At 66.8% G+C, this 15438-nt stretch overlaps 4 protein-coding genes across 9 annotated transcripts; 3 read left to right on the top strand and 1 right to left on the bottom strand.

The window, feature by feature from the left end:
• Window positions 1-80: 80 nt before the first annotated feature.
• On the bottom strand, window positions 81-6093 carry PCSK4 (proprotein convertase subtilisin/kexin type 4; the record flags this gene model as incomplete). Its single annotated transcript, XM_084498413.1, has 15 exons — window positions 81-436; window positions 527-646; window positions 951-1075; window positions 1294-1473; window positions 1665-1782; window positions 1870-1973; window positions 2297-2397; window positions 2600-2812; window positions 2960-3132; window positions 3726-3814; window positions 3944-4020; window positions 4671-4799; window positions 4955-5050; window positions 5206-5310; window positions 5908-6093. The coding sequence occupies 15 exons, from the start codon at window positions 6091-6093 to the stop codon at window positions 81-83; spliced, it is 2172 nt and encodes a 723-aa protein (XP_084354539.1).
• A 71-nt stretch (window positions 6094-6164) lies between these two features.
• On the top strand, window positions 6165-10351 carry REEP6 (receptor accessory protein 6). Of its 2 annotated transcripts, XM_084499071.1 has the most exons (6): window positions 6165-6341; window positions 8435-8528; window positions 8757-8895; window positions 9164-9332; window positions 9591-9658; window positions 10136-10351. In XM_084499071.1, the coding sequence occupies exons 1-6, from the start codon at window positions 6227-6229 to the stop codon at window positions 10151-10153; spliced, it is 603 nt and encodes a 200-aa protein (XP_084355197.1). In that variant the 5' UTR covers window positions 6165-6226; the 3' UTR covers window positions 10154-10351. The 2 variants fall into 2 exon arrangements, with proteins under 2 accessions (XP_084355197.1, XP_084355198.1); XM_084499072.1 differs by lacking the exon at window positions 9591-9658 and having other exon boundaries at window positions 6169-6341.
• Window positions 10352-11025: 674 nt separating this feature from the next.
• LOC311423886 (UPF0449 protein C19orf25 homolog) lies at window positions 11026-12378 on the top strand. Of its 2 annotated transcripts, none has more exons than XM_084498432.1 (2): window positions 11026-11243; window positions 11341-12378. In XM_084498432.1, exons 1-2 carry the CDS (start codon window positions 11081-11083, stop codon window positions 11670-11672), a joined length of 495 nt encoding a protein of 164 aa, XP_084354558.1. In that variant the 5' UTR covers window positions 11026-11080; the 3' UTR covers window positions 11673-12378. The 2 variants fall into 2 exon arrangements, with proteins under 2 accessions (XP_084354558.1, XP_084354559.1); XM_084498433.1 differs by having other exon boundaries at window positions 11031-11243; window positions 11336-12378.
• Window positions 12379-12418: 40 nt separating this feature from the next.
• Window positions 12419-15196, top strand: GZMM (granzyme M). Of its 4 annotated transcripts, none has more exons than XM_084498431.1 (5): window positions 12419-13030; window positions 13121-13265; window positions 13511-13759; window positions 13938-14040; window positions 14903-15196. In XM_084498431.1, the coding sequence occupies exons 1-5, from the start codon at window positions 12690-12692 to the stop codon at window positions 14908-14910; spliced, it is 846 nt and encodes a 281-aa protein (XP_084354557.1). In that variant the 5' UTR covers window positions 12419-12689; the 3' UTR covers window positions 14911-15196. The 4 variants fall into 4 exon arrangements, with proteins under 4 accessions (XP_084354557.1, XP_084354556.1, XP_084354554.1 ...); XM_084498430.1 differs by having other exon boundaries at window positions 12424-13030; window positions 14891-15196; XM_084498428.1 differs by having other exon boundaries at window positions 12480-13030; window positions 13870-14040; window positions 14891-15196.
• The last annotated feature ends 242 nt before the right edge of the window (window positions 15197-15438 follow it).

Here is a 15438-nt window from a genome sequence, read left to right on the forward strand (position 1 = left end):
CATTTATTCAGAAGGGGAGCAAGGACAGCTCCTTCCCGGGCTGGTGTCCTTGTGTCCCTGCAGCCCAGGGCCAGCAGGTGCTACCTATAGGGCCAGCCAGCCTGCACGACCTTGCGGTACATGGCGCAGAGGATGGCCAAGAGGATCAGAACCCCGCAGACCACGAGGACCGGGAGGAGGTCCCCGTGCTGCCCGTCCTCGGGGGAGAAGCCCAGCAGAGAGGGGCAGGAGTGGGAAAGCTCGTGGAAGACATGAGCAGGGGGGCAGGCGGTGCAGTCGTTGGCCGAGGCGCCCCGGCACGTGTAGCAGGAGGGGTGGCAGCTGGAGCACACCCGGGATGCGCTCGTGGAGGGGGCTCCCCGGGTCCAGCCGTAGGAGCGCGGGGGGCAGTAGGGCAGGCACCGCTGCTGGTAGGCGTAGAGGGAGCTGCTGCACTCTGCAAAGGGATGGGGCTGGGATGTGGGGCCGCCAGGAGCCGGGGGTGCTGTCCCCTCCTGCCCAAAGGTGTGGTGAGGGGTGCGCTCACCCTCGCACGCCCCCTGCGCGTCCCGCTTGAGGCACTCGTCCGCGGGGGGGGCTGCGAAGTGCCTGGCTGTCATGTCCTCGTCTGTGCCGTGTAGGTGCAGGATGAAGCTGCTCAGTACGCCTGGGGACAGGGGGACAGGACACATGCTGGATGGGGGCTGCGTGTTCCCACCCTCCAGGGTTTGGGGTGTGCAAAGCGGTGGGCATGGGGCTGGAAGATCTGGGGAAAGAAATGTTTTCCTCCAGGCTGTGTGCAGGGAGACCCTCAAAACATGATGAAATGTGGCCCTGCAGAGAGCCTCCGGCCTCTAGGAGGGAGCTGGGAGAGGAGGAGGCCAGCCAGGTGCTAACCACAGAGGGAGGACAGCAGGGCACTGGGTGATACTGGTGACACTGGTGACTGGAGTCCATCCCCTGGGGCCCACCCGTGTTGTAGGCATCGCCCTTGTTCTCCAGCAGCAGCGTCCAGGTCCCGTTGGGGTCCTCATCCCAGAAGTGCGTGGACATGAAGGTCCAGTCCTTGTAGCCCTGCTGGCTGGTGTCGTACGGGCTGGGGGAGAGCAGAGCCGCGAGTGAGAGCCGGGAGGGAGGCTGCAGACCAAAGGGGCTCTCCAAAACCCTGATTTTGGTGTAACGGGGCATTGCCAGGACTTGGGGCCTCTCTTCTGGCCCCAGGAGAGGCTGTGAGAGGAGGAGACCCCCAGCAGCCGCTAAATCTCTGCTCTGTAACGTTCCCATCACGAAATGCTCCCTGCAGAGCGCCCTCACCGCACGGTCACCAGCGTGGACGTGGTCCCCATGGGGCTGCTCAGGGCGAGCACCAGGTCCCCCCTGCGGCTGTAGCTCAGGGAGAGCTGGACCTGGACGTGCTCCAGCGAGCGGATGCGCTTGGTCCTCCCCGAGCAGGAGGAGGCGTCCACGGACACGGTGAGCTTGGAGCCGATGTTCCTGCCAGGTACAAGACAGGGTGAGGGCGTCTCTCCCCCCTCCACGGGCATCCTTTCCTCCACCGTGACCTCTAAACACAGCCCTGCAGTGACAGCAGAAGCCCGTTCCTGGGCAGCAATGCCTGCTCCTGCACAGCTTTGCTCCAACAAAGCTCCTGCATGGGGTCAGACCCAGGGGACCTCGTTCCTTACCGGGGGGCACGAAGAGCTCTGACCGAGCACCTCCGCTGGGGCCGAGTCCCTGCCCATGCCTTGGCCAGCTCCACCAGCAGCCCAGCGTCCAGCAGCCCGTAGCCGTAGTGGTGGCTCACTGCGGAGCAGAGGATTTCCAAGAGAGGAGGGTTCGTGAGCTGCTCTGCGAGGGAATGCTCCCTCAGTGGCTCAGCCCCGAGCTCACCCTTGCGCCCGACCCCGTTCACAGCCCAGTCTTCTGCCTGCAGGTGGGCAGGTTTGGAGGCCCTGACCACCAGGTGCTGCACGTCCCGCCAGCTCAGCGCCGGGCTGGAAGCAAGAGGGCTTTTTGGGGCAGAGGTCTCTGCCCTGGGTTAGCTTTTTGAGGGGGAGATTTGGGAAAGTTAGCTGGCCTGGCCCCGTCTCCTCCCCAAAACCTTCATTGACTGCATGGGAGCAACATCTCCTCCTGTCCCTGACCCTTCTCCCGTAGTGCCCTGGGAGAAGATGCTGCCCTGCAGCCCAAGGAGACCTCAGCTCTGCACCCCAACCGCCCTGCTAGCAGAGCAAAATCCCTTTTCTTTGTCCCCAAAGAGTCCTGGTGAGTACCAGGTGCTCCCAGGGGACACCCCCGTGGCCACCCCGGCACCTACTTGGCCTCCAGAGCAAGGGCGACCATTCCTGCAGCCAGCGGGGCTGAGGCGGAGGTGCCCGCGTGCTTGTCGGTGCAGCGGTGGCGCAGGTCGGTGGTCACCTGGGGGGGACAGGAGCTGGAGCAGGGGGCAGGGCTGCCTGGAGTGGGGTAACCCCAATAAACGCTCCCGCAGGCTCTGCTCTCCTGGCCCCTCCATGCCCTCGAGGCAGGCACTCGAATAAAGGCTCCCTCTCCGTCCCTGGGTGCAAGGTGGGCTCAGACGAGCTGTGGCACCCGGTTCCTTGCCGGGGGGGTCACTCACGATCTGCAGCTCGCTCCTGGTGCTGCTGCTGTAGGTGGTGGTGAGGGTGGAGGAGCAGGCTTCGCTGTACCAGGGCCGCCGGCCGCTGGCCAAGACGCTGCCCACCGACAGGGTGTAGATGCTGTTGGCGTACCCGTCGCAGTTGCAGTTGTCGTAGTTGGTGCCGCCGTTGCCCGAGGCCCAGATGAAGACGGAGCCAAGGCCCCCGCGCCCCTGGTAGAGGCAGAAGGGGCTGAGCAGGGCTCCTTGCACTCATCCCATCCAGCCTGGAGCTTTCCTGCCCCACCACGAGGACCCAGCGCCCTGCGGGCAGCGGCTCTGCTCCGGATCCAGCACCCCCGAGGCCAACGCCGCGCTTACTTTTGTCACCCCTCTGTAAAAGGCTTCCGCAGCCAGCACTCCCGGCCCATCCACGGTCTTCCCATCATCTGTGGGGCCCCAGCTGGCGCTGTAGATGTGGATGTGCTGTGGGCGCAGGCCGAGGGACTGAGCCTCCACGATGTCCATGATGGGACCGTCCAGCATCCGCACGCCTGCAGGGCTCAGCAGCGAGGGCTCAGCGGGTTCTGGCTGACCCCCAACCCCGCTCCCTGCTTCCCTCGGGCACCTTGCACCTAACCCTGCCCCACAGCATCAGGCTCCTGGGGGTCTGAGCACAACCCCTTGTTAAGCCCAGCAAGTTTTCCCAGCTTTTAACCCCGTTTGGTGTAGTTGCTTCTGCAGGGAACCGGGCCAGCGTGTGGTTGGAGAGCTCTGTGTGGGGCATTCAGCCCCAGGAGGTGCGGAGGAAGAGCCCTGCACTGCTGCTGGCCTTGCTGCAAATCCGCAGCACCCTCTAGTGCTGTTTGAGCCCTCAGCTCAGCCCAGCTGCTGCAGGAAGCCCTCGGGGCTTTTACAGCTGGGAAACATCACGCAGGGGATCACTGATAACGTCCAAAGCGCTGCGGCCAGCAGCCAATCCCTCAGAAAGCCCCGCGGTCCCCCTGGTTCTGCAGAATTTGGATGGTGGTGACGTCGGTGTCAGCCCGAGGACAGCAGACTGTGAGGCTCACGCTCCTCCCGGGTGTGTGAGCTGGCTCGTGATCCCCTCCTGCATGGCGCAGCAGCAGCAGGATTTGCTGCTCACCTCCAATTTTCGCGTTGTACGCGACGCCCACGCCGCAGATCTGGTTGTTGGCTACCGCCGCCACCTCTCCTGCGCAGCGCGTCCCGTGCCTGGGGGCAGCCACAGCACGAGCCGTCCTCGGTGAGGGGCCGAGGGGCTGCCGTAGGCTCGGCCCTGGGAGGTGTAACATTCCCGGCATGAGAAATGATTTCCTCAGACAGCCCGAGGAGGAAACTCACCGGTTCTCGTCCCAGGCGTTGTACCTGGGCTGGGGGTCGGGGTCGTTGCTGTTGAAGTCGTAACTCGCGAGGGGATCCTACCGCAAAAAGTGTGAGAAAACCTCATGCAAAATGTGGCTGTGCCAGCTCAGGGCAAGGGGCTGGCATTTTGGGGCCACGAGCGTCACCCAGCCCAGAGCACCAAGGGAAGCTCCCACACACCCAGCACTGCTCTGGCTTCTCCTGAACCTGTTGGGAGTGGGATTTCACTAAAAGAGGGTAATTTGTGCATCACTGGACTGCTTCAGTGTGTGTTCACAAGCAGTGAGAAAGCAGCTTGGAGACCCCTGGCGTGCCACGGGTGAGTCTCGCCTGCAGGGGAGCTGGGCAGGAGGCACCACAGGGCACCGAACCCGGGCTGTTACGAACAATAGCTGATTACGAATCCCCTGCCCTTTTCCCTTTGCTCTCCCAGCGTGTGAGGGCTTACAAGCTTTACTCGCTTTGCAGCTTGCTGTAATTACATCTGGCTGTTTTGGGGGCTTGAGCACGTACACATTCTAACATTTCCTTGATGTAAGAATTCATTGTGGAGACACCAAGCCTTTTGATCCGGCCACGGAGAGGCTGAATTCCCCCTGCGGAGTCCCACGGGCTGCAGAAAGCTGCCAGCTCCCTCCCACCCCTGCAAACAACGCCCCGAGACTCCCCAAGCCCTTGCTGCTTTGCCCCGGGGAGCTGTGGTTACGTAGTTGGCGGACAGGTCGGGATGATCCTTCTCGATGCCATCGTCCAGGATGGACAGCACAACCCCCAGCCCGGTGTAGCCTTTGCTCCAGGCAGCCAGGACGTTTAGATCGGGGTTGATGTCATTATTCTGGAAAACGGATTAGGATTGATCAACCGGGCTGCAAATGTCCTTCAGGGACTCTCCTGCTGTCTCATCACCGCCGGTATTAGTCCTGTTTCTGCGCAGGGCAGGTGATTTGCTTAAGGGTGTTGGGATTAGGCGAGCGAGGGGCAAAGCCTCACCATGTACCACTGCTTCGGGAACCAGGGGTCCGTCGGCACCACGCTGACGCTTCTCTTCGCGCGCCTCTTTGCTGTTTGCTGCTCAAACCAGAGAACCTGGGGGGTTGGCAGCGTTGTCAGTGCCAGACAGGCACGGCCACACGTGGTTCCCTCGCAGCTCGGGGTGGTGCTGGTACGGCCACGTCCCAGAGCAGTGCATGAACTGGGACGTGTCGGTGCTGCCACGGTGTCCCCAGCAGCCCCCCCTCTACCTTCGGCTCCCTGCTCAGGCGCAGGTTCCAGCCCCAGTGCCTGCTTAAGGACTTCTGCCTGGTGCCGCGGTGCCTGAAGTGGTAGTAGGGCTCTCCCTCCAGCACCTGCGGGCCCAAAAAGCTGCCGTGAGGTGGTTTGGAGCGGGCAGCCGGGCTGGGGATGAGCGTGCCGGCCCTGCCCGGGCTGCAGAGCCTGGGGGGGCTGCAGCTGAGTGTATGGCAGGGGTGCTGTTAGGAGAGGGGTGCTCTGCAGGGTGCGGCTGTGCGTGACTTTGGGTTCCCCCACCTGTGGTGTAGAGGCCATGGGTGCCTGTGCAGCCCTACAGGTGCCTGTGAACTTCTACCAGTACCTGTGCAGCCCTACAGGTAGCTGTGCAGCCCTACAGGTACCTGCACAGCCCTATAGGTTCCTGTGCAGCCCTATAGGTATCTGTACAGCCCTATCGGTACCTGTCCAGCCCTACAGGTACCCGTACAGCCCTATAGGTACCTGCACAACCCCATAGCTACCCGTGCAGCCCTATCGCACTGCTTTCCTCCTCTCATTCCCATCCCCATGCCAGCCCACCAGAGGCACCTTAAAACCCTAACCGACCCCCTGCCTCCACCACCACAGCGGCACTAACACCCCAGCACCACACCACTGCCGGTGCTGCGGGGACGAGCCAGGGGTCCGTGGGGAGGACTTTGGGGGTCCCCAACCTGGCCGAGGCAGAGCAGCCCATGGCGGCGAGCCAGCCTGGCAGCCTCCCGGTGCCCGACCGCCACCCTCACGGCCCAGCTGCCCAGGTAGACGCGGGGCTCGGCGGCAGCCAGCAGCGACCCCAACCCCAACCCCAACCCCAACCCTAACACCAGGCCCAGGCCTAGGCCCGGCCTGGCCGCCATGGCGGAGCGGGCGTTGCCATGGCAACGGCGCCGCCACCTGCCCGCCCCTCCCCGCCCCGCGCCGCCGCCGCCGCCGCCACCGCTTTGGGCCCCGGCACCGGCCCCGGGGCAGCGGCGAGCGGGGCCCGCAGCCATGGGCACGGTGCTGCAGCGCCTCCAGCGCCTCCTCGACCGCCCCGGGCCCCTCGCAGACCTCTTGGGCCGCCTGGAGGCCCGCACCGGAGTCCGGCGGCTCTACCTGGCCTCAGGTGAGACCGGGATCCCCCCCCTCCTCCGTGTCCCCCCGGTTTCCCCGGGATCCCCCCCGGTTCCTCCCGGGACCCTCAGCCCCGCGGGGGCTCCCCGGACCCACAGGGACCCCTCAGATCCTCAAGGTTGTGCTGCCCCCCCGGCCTTCCCTGCAGCCCCCCCCCCCACCGGTTTTTGGGGTCTCCCCCCGGTTTTTGGGGTCTCCCCCCGGTTTTTGGGGTCTCCCCCCGGTTTTTGGGTCTCCCCCCAATTTTCTGTGTCCCCCCTCAATCTTGGGTGTCCCCCCGATTTTTCTCTGTCCCCTTCAATTTTGTGCGCCCTCCCCGTTTTTTTTGTGCCCCCCCCCAATTTTAGGAGCCCCCCTCAATTCAGGGTCGCCCCCCCCCCCCCTTTGTGCCCTGCTCCTGGGGGGTTTTAACCACCCCCTTTGGGGGTCTTGCAGGGCTGGGGAGGGTCTGGGGGGGGGATCAGGGAGCTGTTTGGGGGGTGTTTTATTTTGGGGGGGGTGTCAGCACCATGGTCTTTGCCCTCAGTCCCTGCTGCTGGCACAAGGTCCCCGTTAAACACGCCGTGACCCCCGTCCCCCCCCATGGGGAAGCCAAGCTACAGCGGGGCCCTGTCCCGTCCCCGTCCCCCCCCGGGAAGGAGGGCAGAGGTCCTCTCGTTAACCAGCTGCTGTTTGCTCATTAATGAGAAACCAGAGATATCTCCCCCGGGAACGGCTCCTCGGCCCCACTTGACCCCCTCCTATCGCCCCCGGCGTGGCCGTGCCCCTGCCCTTGGCCACGTGGAGCCTTCTGCTGCTTTATGGCTGCGAATATTTCCTATTTTGGTGCAAAACCTTCCTTGGGGGGGGGTCTGGGTTACCCCACTGCGCACCTCCTGGCTGGAAGGCTGATTTTTTGCCTCCTTTCTTCACCTTTTCTGAAAGGCGAAGCTGGTGCCAAGCAACAAATACCGGATTTCTTCCTCGCCGTCCCCAGCTCTGCAGCGGTCCCAAATTTGTGTTTGAAGCCCCCGGGGGCAGCTCGGTGCCTTCTGAGCTGCTACGAGGGCTCTGGGGGGCTCTCGGGCACGGGACGGGTGCCTGGGGGCAGCTCCACGGGGTGAATCCTTGTCCGGATCCACAGGGGAGAGAAAACCCCTTTCTCTGCCTGATTTTTTCCTAATTCCCCACTAGCGCTGTGGGTTTCACACCCCGGGCCCGTCCCTCCCTGCCCCCTGACACCCCAGGCTCCTCTGTGCAATCCAAAGCCTCTCCTTTGTGCCTTGCCCTTACGTAAATTCCTCCGGGGGCTAAACTTAGCCCGTGAAATCCATCCTAAGGCTCTTTAGGGCACGAAACCCGGAGCTGCCCGAACCTGCCTGTTAGTTCTGCGTGTGGGGAGCCGCCACCGCTGCCGTGGGGGTGCTGCTCCTGCCCCCTACCCCCCCCCCTCCTTGCAGAGCCCCAGCACCCCGGGGTGCCCGCGCGGTGCAGAAACGCTGCCGTGAGCAGCTGGGGGATGATCCGTGCTCCGTGCCCCCTTCCCCTAATTCGTTAAGTCCCGGCTTTCTGCCTGCTGCAGGGTAAGGCGCTTACACCGGGGGAGTGTTGTAAGCAGGGCGAGGAGCTGAGAACCTGCTGGGGTGACACAAAATGCCCTTGACACGGGCTCTGCGGGTCCCAAGGGTGCTTCCCCGGCTCCCTGGGCTCCTCAGGTCCAGCCTCTGCCAGCGTTTGGGGAGGTGCCAAGCAGCCCAAAGCTTTGGCTCGTGTTTAATTTAACGATTTAATTGAATGACGGGGGAGCAGGACTGGCTTGCTGTTTCTCAGGGGGCTGAGTTCCCAACACAAGCACGTGCGGAGAGCTGCAGGGAGGGAGGCTGGGGTGAGCCCTGGGGCTGGGGTCACCCCTTCCCCCCAGGCAGGCTGGCTCGAGGTGGACTCAAGGTGCTGAGTGTTTGCTGCGGGGCCGTCCCCCCCAGGCCAGGGAGGGGACAAACGGTGACCAGAGCAAACTGGGACCAGAGTGAACAGTGCAAGCCCCGAGGTTTGGCTCTGCTCAGCTGCCCCACCACGAATCCTGGGGTCTCCTTTCTGCCCCTGCAGGCTCCGTGGCGTTCCTGGGGCTGTACCTGGTGTTCGGCTACGGCGCCTCGCTGCTCTGCAACCTCATCGGCTTCGTCTACCCCGCGTACGTCTCGTAAGTACCATGCTCACAGCCCCCCCTGCCCTTGCCTGGGGGTCTCCCTGGTGGACGGGCAGCCCCAGGAGCTCGCTGTGAGTAGGAAGCTCCCGAGAGCGTGGTCCCGAAAACACCAGAGCATGGCAAGGTCCCAGTGTGAGCCAGCAGCACCCAACTTTTGGGGCAGCTGTGCCCACCCCGGCAGCGAGCCTGCAGAAGCAGTGACCCGTCCCCTGCCACCCGCAGCATCAAAGCCATCGAGAGCTCCAGCAAGGAGGACGACACCACGTGGCTGACCTACTGGGTGGTGTACGGCGTCTTCAGCGTAGCCGAGTTCTTCTCCGACACCTTCCTCTACTGGTTCCCCTTCTACTACGTCGGGAAGGTAACGGCGTTTTGGGGGGGGGGGAGGGAGCAGGGGGCTGCGGTTCCTGGAGTCCCCTCACCTGATGACTGAGCTTGAGGGGATCCTGTGTGCCCGTGTAACCAAGCTGGCACTGTCCTGCTCGGGACAGTCGGTGGCACAGCTCAGTTGATCTGCCGGGGCCTCCACGAGCTCCAATTTTGGGGCAGGACAGGACCGGAGCACCCCAGCGGCTGCCTCTCCCTGCCACCCCCAGCCCTGTTGCATCTCTTCCCCCCGCCCCTCGCAGTGCCTGTTCCTGGTGTGGTGCATGGCCCCCGTGTCCTGGAACGGCTCGCAGGTGCTGTACCACAGCGTCATCCGGCCCTGCTTCCTCAAGCACCACCAGGCTGTGGACTCCGTGCTGGGCGACCTCAGCACCAAGGCGCTGGACGCGGCCTCCACCGTCACCCGAGAAGGTAGCTCGGGCTGAGCATTCCCGTGTCCCCCCCCCCCATTTTCCCCCTCACCATCCTCCCCCCGTGCTCCTGCCCCTTTTTGGGGCACCTCCTCGCCCCGAGGAGCCTCGGGCAGCTCTGCCTTCCCACCGGGACCCCCCCCAACCCAAGCACAAGGAGCAGGCTGCGCCCCTCGCAGCCCCCGTGGTGTCCCCCCCCCCCGTGGTCCCCCCCCCAGCCCCGTAACCCTCTCTCTTCTCTCCGCGCCTCCCGGTGCAGTCCTGCAGACGCTGCTCAGCAGCAGAGCCCGGCTGGCGGCCGAGGTGGCCCCGCAGCTCAGCCTGTCCGTACGTAACGCCCCCCCCCCCCGCTGACCCCAGCCCCTGCTCTTGCAGAAATCAGCGGGGGGGGGTCGCGCACAACCGCCCCTAACCCCACGTAGAGTGGATGCAGCACCCGCGGAGCCATCCCATAGCACATATCCCTGCTAGAAGCCCCCCCGGGGGGGCGTCCCGTAGCGCGTGTGCCCCCACAAAGCCCCCCCAGGGGCCATCCTGTAGCGCATGGACACGTCCCTGCTTGGAGACCCTCCCGGAACCATCCTGTAGCACATATCCCCCCCCTGCAGCCCCCATAGAGCTGTCCCATAGCACATATCCTTGCTTGAAGCCCCCCCGGAGCCATCCCGTAGCGCACCTCCCTGCTAGAAGCCCCCCACGTGAAGCCCCCCGGGGAGCAGCGGCCGGGCTCAGCCCCGTCTGTGCCCCCCCCTCCCTCCCCCGGGTCTCTCGTGGCCCTCACCCGGCCCCGGTTCTGCCCCACAGCCTCCAGGGCAGCCGTGAAGCTGGCGCGGGACGCGAAGAGCGACTGAGACACCAGGACGATACTGGGACGATACTGGGATGATACTGGGACGGCACTGGGATGATACTGGAACGGCACTGGGAGGGCACTGGGATGACACTGGGAGGGCTCTGGGGTAGCACCAGGACACCACCAGCCCCAGCCCCTCCCCCCAGTGCCCCCCGTGTCACCCCCCCCCCAATAAACCACCCCCTCCCCCCCTCCCAGCTGCCTGCTCCTCCCTGCGCCGCCGGGGGGGGGCGCCGCGGGTCCGTGGGGGGAGGGGCTAGTGTGATGACGTCACGGGGGTGGGGCCTGTGCGATGACGTCACGGGGGTGGGGCCTGTGTGGTGACGTCACGGAGGGGGCGGTGCCGGAGGGGGGAGGGGAGGAGCGTGGCCGTACGGCGGCCGCGAGGAGGGTAAGGGGTGAGCGTGGGGGGGGGGGAAGGGGAAGGAGGGGTCTGTCCGTCTGTCCGGGGGTGGGGGGGGGTCTGTCCGTCTGTCTGTGGGGAGGGGAGGGGGTGGGCTCCGTCCCGGAGGGGCCAGCGGGTCCGTCTGTCCGGTGGGGGGGGGAGGGAGGGGGGCCGGCTGTCTGTCTGTCTGTCTGCCCTGGGGGGGGGGAGGTCCGTGTGTCCATCCAGAGGGGTCTGTCTGTCTGTCTGTCTGGGGGGGGGGTTAAACTGAGCCAGGGGCAGCCCTGCTGGAACTGTCTGTCTGTCCGGGGGGGTCAGGGCTGTCTGTCTGACGGGGAAGGGGGGGGAGGTGTCTGTCTGTCTGTCTGCCTGGGGGGGCCAGGAGGGGAGGGCACCGATCTGTGTCCGTCTGTCCGAGGGCAGGGAGGGGTGTCCGTCTGTCCCAGGGTGGGCAGGCTGTCCGTCTGTCCCCCCATCAGCCCCCTACCCCCCCCAGGAACCCCCCCCGGCCATGACCTCCAAGGCCAAGCGGGTGCTGCCCACCCGCCCCGAGCCGCCCACCGTGGAGCAGGTCCTGGCCGACGTGGGGGGCACGCGCCCGGCCGACCCCGTCCTGCTGCTGCCCGCCGAGCCCCCCCGGACCCCCGGCGGCGACCACGACGGCCCCGCGCCAGGTGAGAGCCCCCCCCGAGGGGCATTTTGGGGAGAGGGGCAGCGGGATGGAGACCCCCGCGCTGCCCCCCCACCTATGCTGAGCCCCCCACAGGGCAGGAGGCGGCGGAGGAGGAGGAGCGGGAGCGGCTGTACCGGCAGAGCCGCGGCTACGTGGAGATGAACCGGAGGCTGCGGGAGGCCCGGGGGCAGCTGGCGGAGAAGTGCGAGGAGCTGCGGCGGGCGGGCGCGGCGCTGGAGCGGGACATGGCCGAGACGAGGCAGAAAGCCTTCTGAGCCCCCCCGGGGAGGAAGAGGACGAGGAGGAGGAGGAGGAGGCGAGGTTTTGCGTCCTGGGGGCGTTTGCCGGACCCCCCTGGGACGTCCCCGAGCGCTTTGGGGTGCCCCCACGGCACCGGCGGCGCTTGGTTCCGCGAGGACTCGGCGCCTGACCTTTACCCGGGGAGCAGCCGGCGGCACCGCGGGCTTCCAACCGGGTGGGGGGAGCCAGCCTGTACCCCCCCCGCACCCCCCCAAAAAAAAAAATGTCAGCACACCACGGCTTCACCTACGACTTCTCCATCTGGTACTGCCCCGCCGACGATGGTGTCGCCTCCAGCATCGCCGAGTACCTGCGGGCGCGGGGCTTCCAGGGCTACGCCGAGCACCAGGACCGGGTGGCCGGGACGTGCGCCGTGCAGAGCGCCGCCGAGGCCATCCGTGCCAGCCGCGTGGCCATCCTCCTCCTCTCCGCCGAGGCCCTGGGGGACCCGTGGTGCCAGCGCGTCTCCGAGTGGAGCCTGCAGCACCTCGTCCAGCGCGGCGGCACCAGGGTGATCCCGGTGTGCGTTGGGGTGAGGAGGGACGAGGTGCCCCTCTTGCTGCGGCACCTCAGCCGGCTGGACTACCACACCGAGTTCTTCTTCCAGAGGCTGCTGAGGAGCCTGGCCCGAGCCGGGGCTGTCCCCAAGGCCACGAGCTGAGGGGGGAGCTGGGGGCTGCGGGTCGGGGTCCGGCCGTGCAGCTTTGGGGTGGTTTTAGGCTGCAGGTAAGGGTGGGTGCGGTGGTGGGAGCGGGGTGCCGCGCTGCGCCGGGTGCACTTGGGGCTGTGATGAGCACAAATCGGGCAAAATTCTCATTAAAAACCTTTCTGGGAGAGCTGTGGATGTGGCTTCCTTGGCTCGGCTGAGCGGCGGGGATGGGGACCGGCACCCCAGGGTGCAAGGTTAGGTGCACGGGGCGGCTCAGCGCCGCTGTCTCCACGGGACGGTTGGGGCTGTGTCTCTGTGGGTGTTTTTTTCACACCTTCAGGCGCTCGCACTGCTTCCCCCCCCTTCCTGTGAGAGCCGGGGGGCCGGCGCTGCTCCCACCTTGCACATCACCAGAGCCTTCCTCTGCCCCGGCTCGGCGCCACGCACCTGAGCCTCGCGTCGCCTCTGCCGCGAGCACGGGGAGCCCTTGGGAGCAGCATGGAGGCGAGGGCGAGCCTGGGGCTGCTGCTGCTGCTGCTGCTGCCCCTGCCCTCGGGTGGGCTGGGTGAGCACCACGGGGGGGCTGGGGGGGTCTCATCACCACAGGGATCGGTGGAGATGGAGAGCGGCCGTCCCCGCGCCCCAGCAGCAGCACTGGGAGCTCTCTTTCCCCCATCATCCCGGGGCCGGTCACGGCTGGGGATCATCGGGGGGCACGAGGCCAAGCCCCACTCCCGGCCCTACATGGTGTCGGTGCAGTCTGGGGGCGTCCACATCTGCGGGGGAGCCCTGGTGCAGCGGCGCTGGGTGCTGACGGCCGCGCACTGCATCGTACGGAGGTGAGCGGGGAGCGGGGAGCATCCCCCCCTGGACGGGGGGACGGGGGGGGTTGGTGGGACACCCCCGTGGACGTCCCGTGGGTTCCGCAGGCTCAAGGGCCCTGTGAAGGTGGTGGTGGGGCTGCATCACCTCTGGGACCGCGGGGCGGCCACCCAGAGCTTCGCCATCCGGGCAGCCTGCCCCCACCCCAACTACAACCGTGAGACGATGGAGAACGACCTCCTCCTGCTCCAGGTGGGCTTCGTGTTGGCCGGGGGGGCTGCTGCGGGGCTGGGGAGGGTCCCCGAGGGACGGTTGGTGCCAGGAAGCACCGCCAGCGGGGCTGTCCCGCTGCGCCGGGCCGGGTGCCATTTCCTCTCCTCACCTCGTTGCGCTTTCACATCTCGGTGACGTCTCCGCGCACCCACGGGTGCTACACCGGCTGTGCTGCCCCCCAGCCCCCCAAGCCGGTGGGTGACCCGGTGCCGAACCACCCGCAGCTTTCGGGGCCGGTGTCGTGGAGCAGGACTCGGCGCCCCATCGCGCTGCTGCGGCGCGAGCCGAAGGCCGGCACGGCGTGCAGCCTGGCGGGCTGGGGAGTGCCCAGGGATCCGGCGGCCGCGCTGCAGGAGCTGGAGGTGGCGGTGCTGGACGCGAGGATGTGCAACAACAGCCGCTTCTGGCACGGCGACATCGCCCCCACCATGATCTGCTTCCAGGGGAGACACCGCGGCGCCGCTCCCACCAAGGTGAGGGGCTCGGGGGGGGCTTTGCGTGGGGGGCGAGGGGTCGCCGAGCGTCGCCCCTCGGTGCCTGGGGGGCTGCGGGAGGCCGGGTCCCCACTGCCACCTCCACCCAGGGTGACTCCGGGAGCCCCTTGGTGTGCGGGCAGCCAGCGGCAGTGGCGGGGGTGATGTCCTTCAGCAGCCCCCGCCCCGAAGACCCCCTGAAGCCGCCGGTGGCCACCTCGGCGGTGGGGCACAAGAAGTGGATCCAGCGAACGCTGCGCCGCGGCTGCCCTCAGACACGGGTTTGATTTTAATTTTTAATACTGTCCGGAGTCCTGGTAAAATAACATCCTTGGTACATACATACAGCGGGGGGGACAGGGGGGACAGGGGGGGACAGGGGGGACACCGCAAACCCGGCGCGGTTCTGCGCACGCGGGGACGAAGCCGAGGGGCGCACACGGGGTGGACGGGGGAGAGCGGGGCTGGGACGGTGGCACTTGAACCCGGAGCCGTGGGGTGGTGCTGGCATCCCCGCACGGGGGTGCTGCGCGTGGTGATGGCAGTCGGGGGGGGGATGGGGGACTGCGTCCCCCCCGTTTTCTCCCATTTCTGTGGGTGCCATTCCTGTGGCCCTGCTGCTCGTCCCCACGCCCCTATTGCAACCCTTTTTGGTGCCTTTCGTTGTAGACCCCATGGGGGCCCCCGCACCCCCTGTGTCCATCCCTGAGACCCCTCCGTGTGGCCCCACAGCCTGCTCACCTCTCCCTGCAGGCCAGGGACCCCCATGGGACCCCACATCTTGCTGGGCACCCCGTCCAAAGGCATGAGTGGGCAGTGGGGTGAGAGGGCTGGGGGCACTTTGGGGGGGCTGGGGGGCTCCCAGACTGGGGGGTGGGCTCACCACAGCCCACCCCTGGGTGCATGGGGCTGGCTGGCAGCGGGACACGGGCGTCCCCAATGCTTTGGGGCCGGCAGCCCCCTGCTCGTGGGCGTAATCCAGTTCTGGATGGACTCGTGTCCACGAGGTGGGGACGCGCGGGCTCCTCGCTGCCAGCCGCACCAGGGGGCTGGGGGCTTCGGGGGGGGGCCCAGACCCTTCCCTTGGGGCTGGGTGTCCCAGTGCCGCCTCAGCACCCCGTCCCCTCCCAGGGCACCCCCCAGCCTGGTGACATGACACCAGGAGCCCCCCAGGACGAGCCAGCCGGGACCCCAACGAGCACCCAGCCCTGAGCATCGCCAGCACCGGCCCCTGCGCCACGTCCCCTGCGACCACCCACCGCGCTGCCCGCACCACAGCTGCGAGTCACCCGATAGCAATCAGCCAGCACCCTAATTAGCAGCCTCAAGCAGCAAAAATTACGTCCCAGCCCTGTCTGTCCCTGCGTTGCCCCAGCAGTGCTCCTGCAGGGGAGGATGTCCCCGTCCCTGGCAATAAAGGCGCTGCGATGCCTGGCAGAGCCGGTGCTGGTGTGCGAGCAGAAGCGTGCGGCGGGGGCCTGGCATTAAGGCTTGGCTTGGTGTGCTCCCGGGGTGCATGTGCAGGGTGGGGGACGCGGCCCCCCGCTCGCCCCAGGGCTGCAGCACGCCGGGCACCCGTCGGCAGGAGGAGGCAGCACCGAGAAGCGCCCGAGCGCAGCCGTCAGCCCCGGCCCCCCACCCATGGGTCCCCCAGGCTTTGCCAGGTCTTCAGCGGGGGA

This window comes from Aythya ferina, assembly GCF_964211825.1.
Source record: "Aythya ferina genome assembly, chromosome: 26".
Taxonomy (NCBI): domain Eukaryota; kingdom Metazoa; phylum Chordata; class Aves; order Anseriformes; family Anatidae; genus Aythya; species Aythya ferina.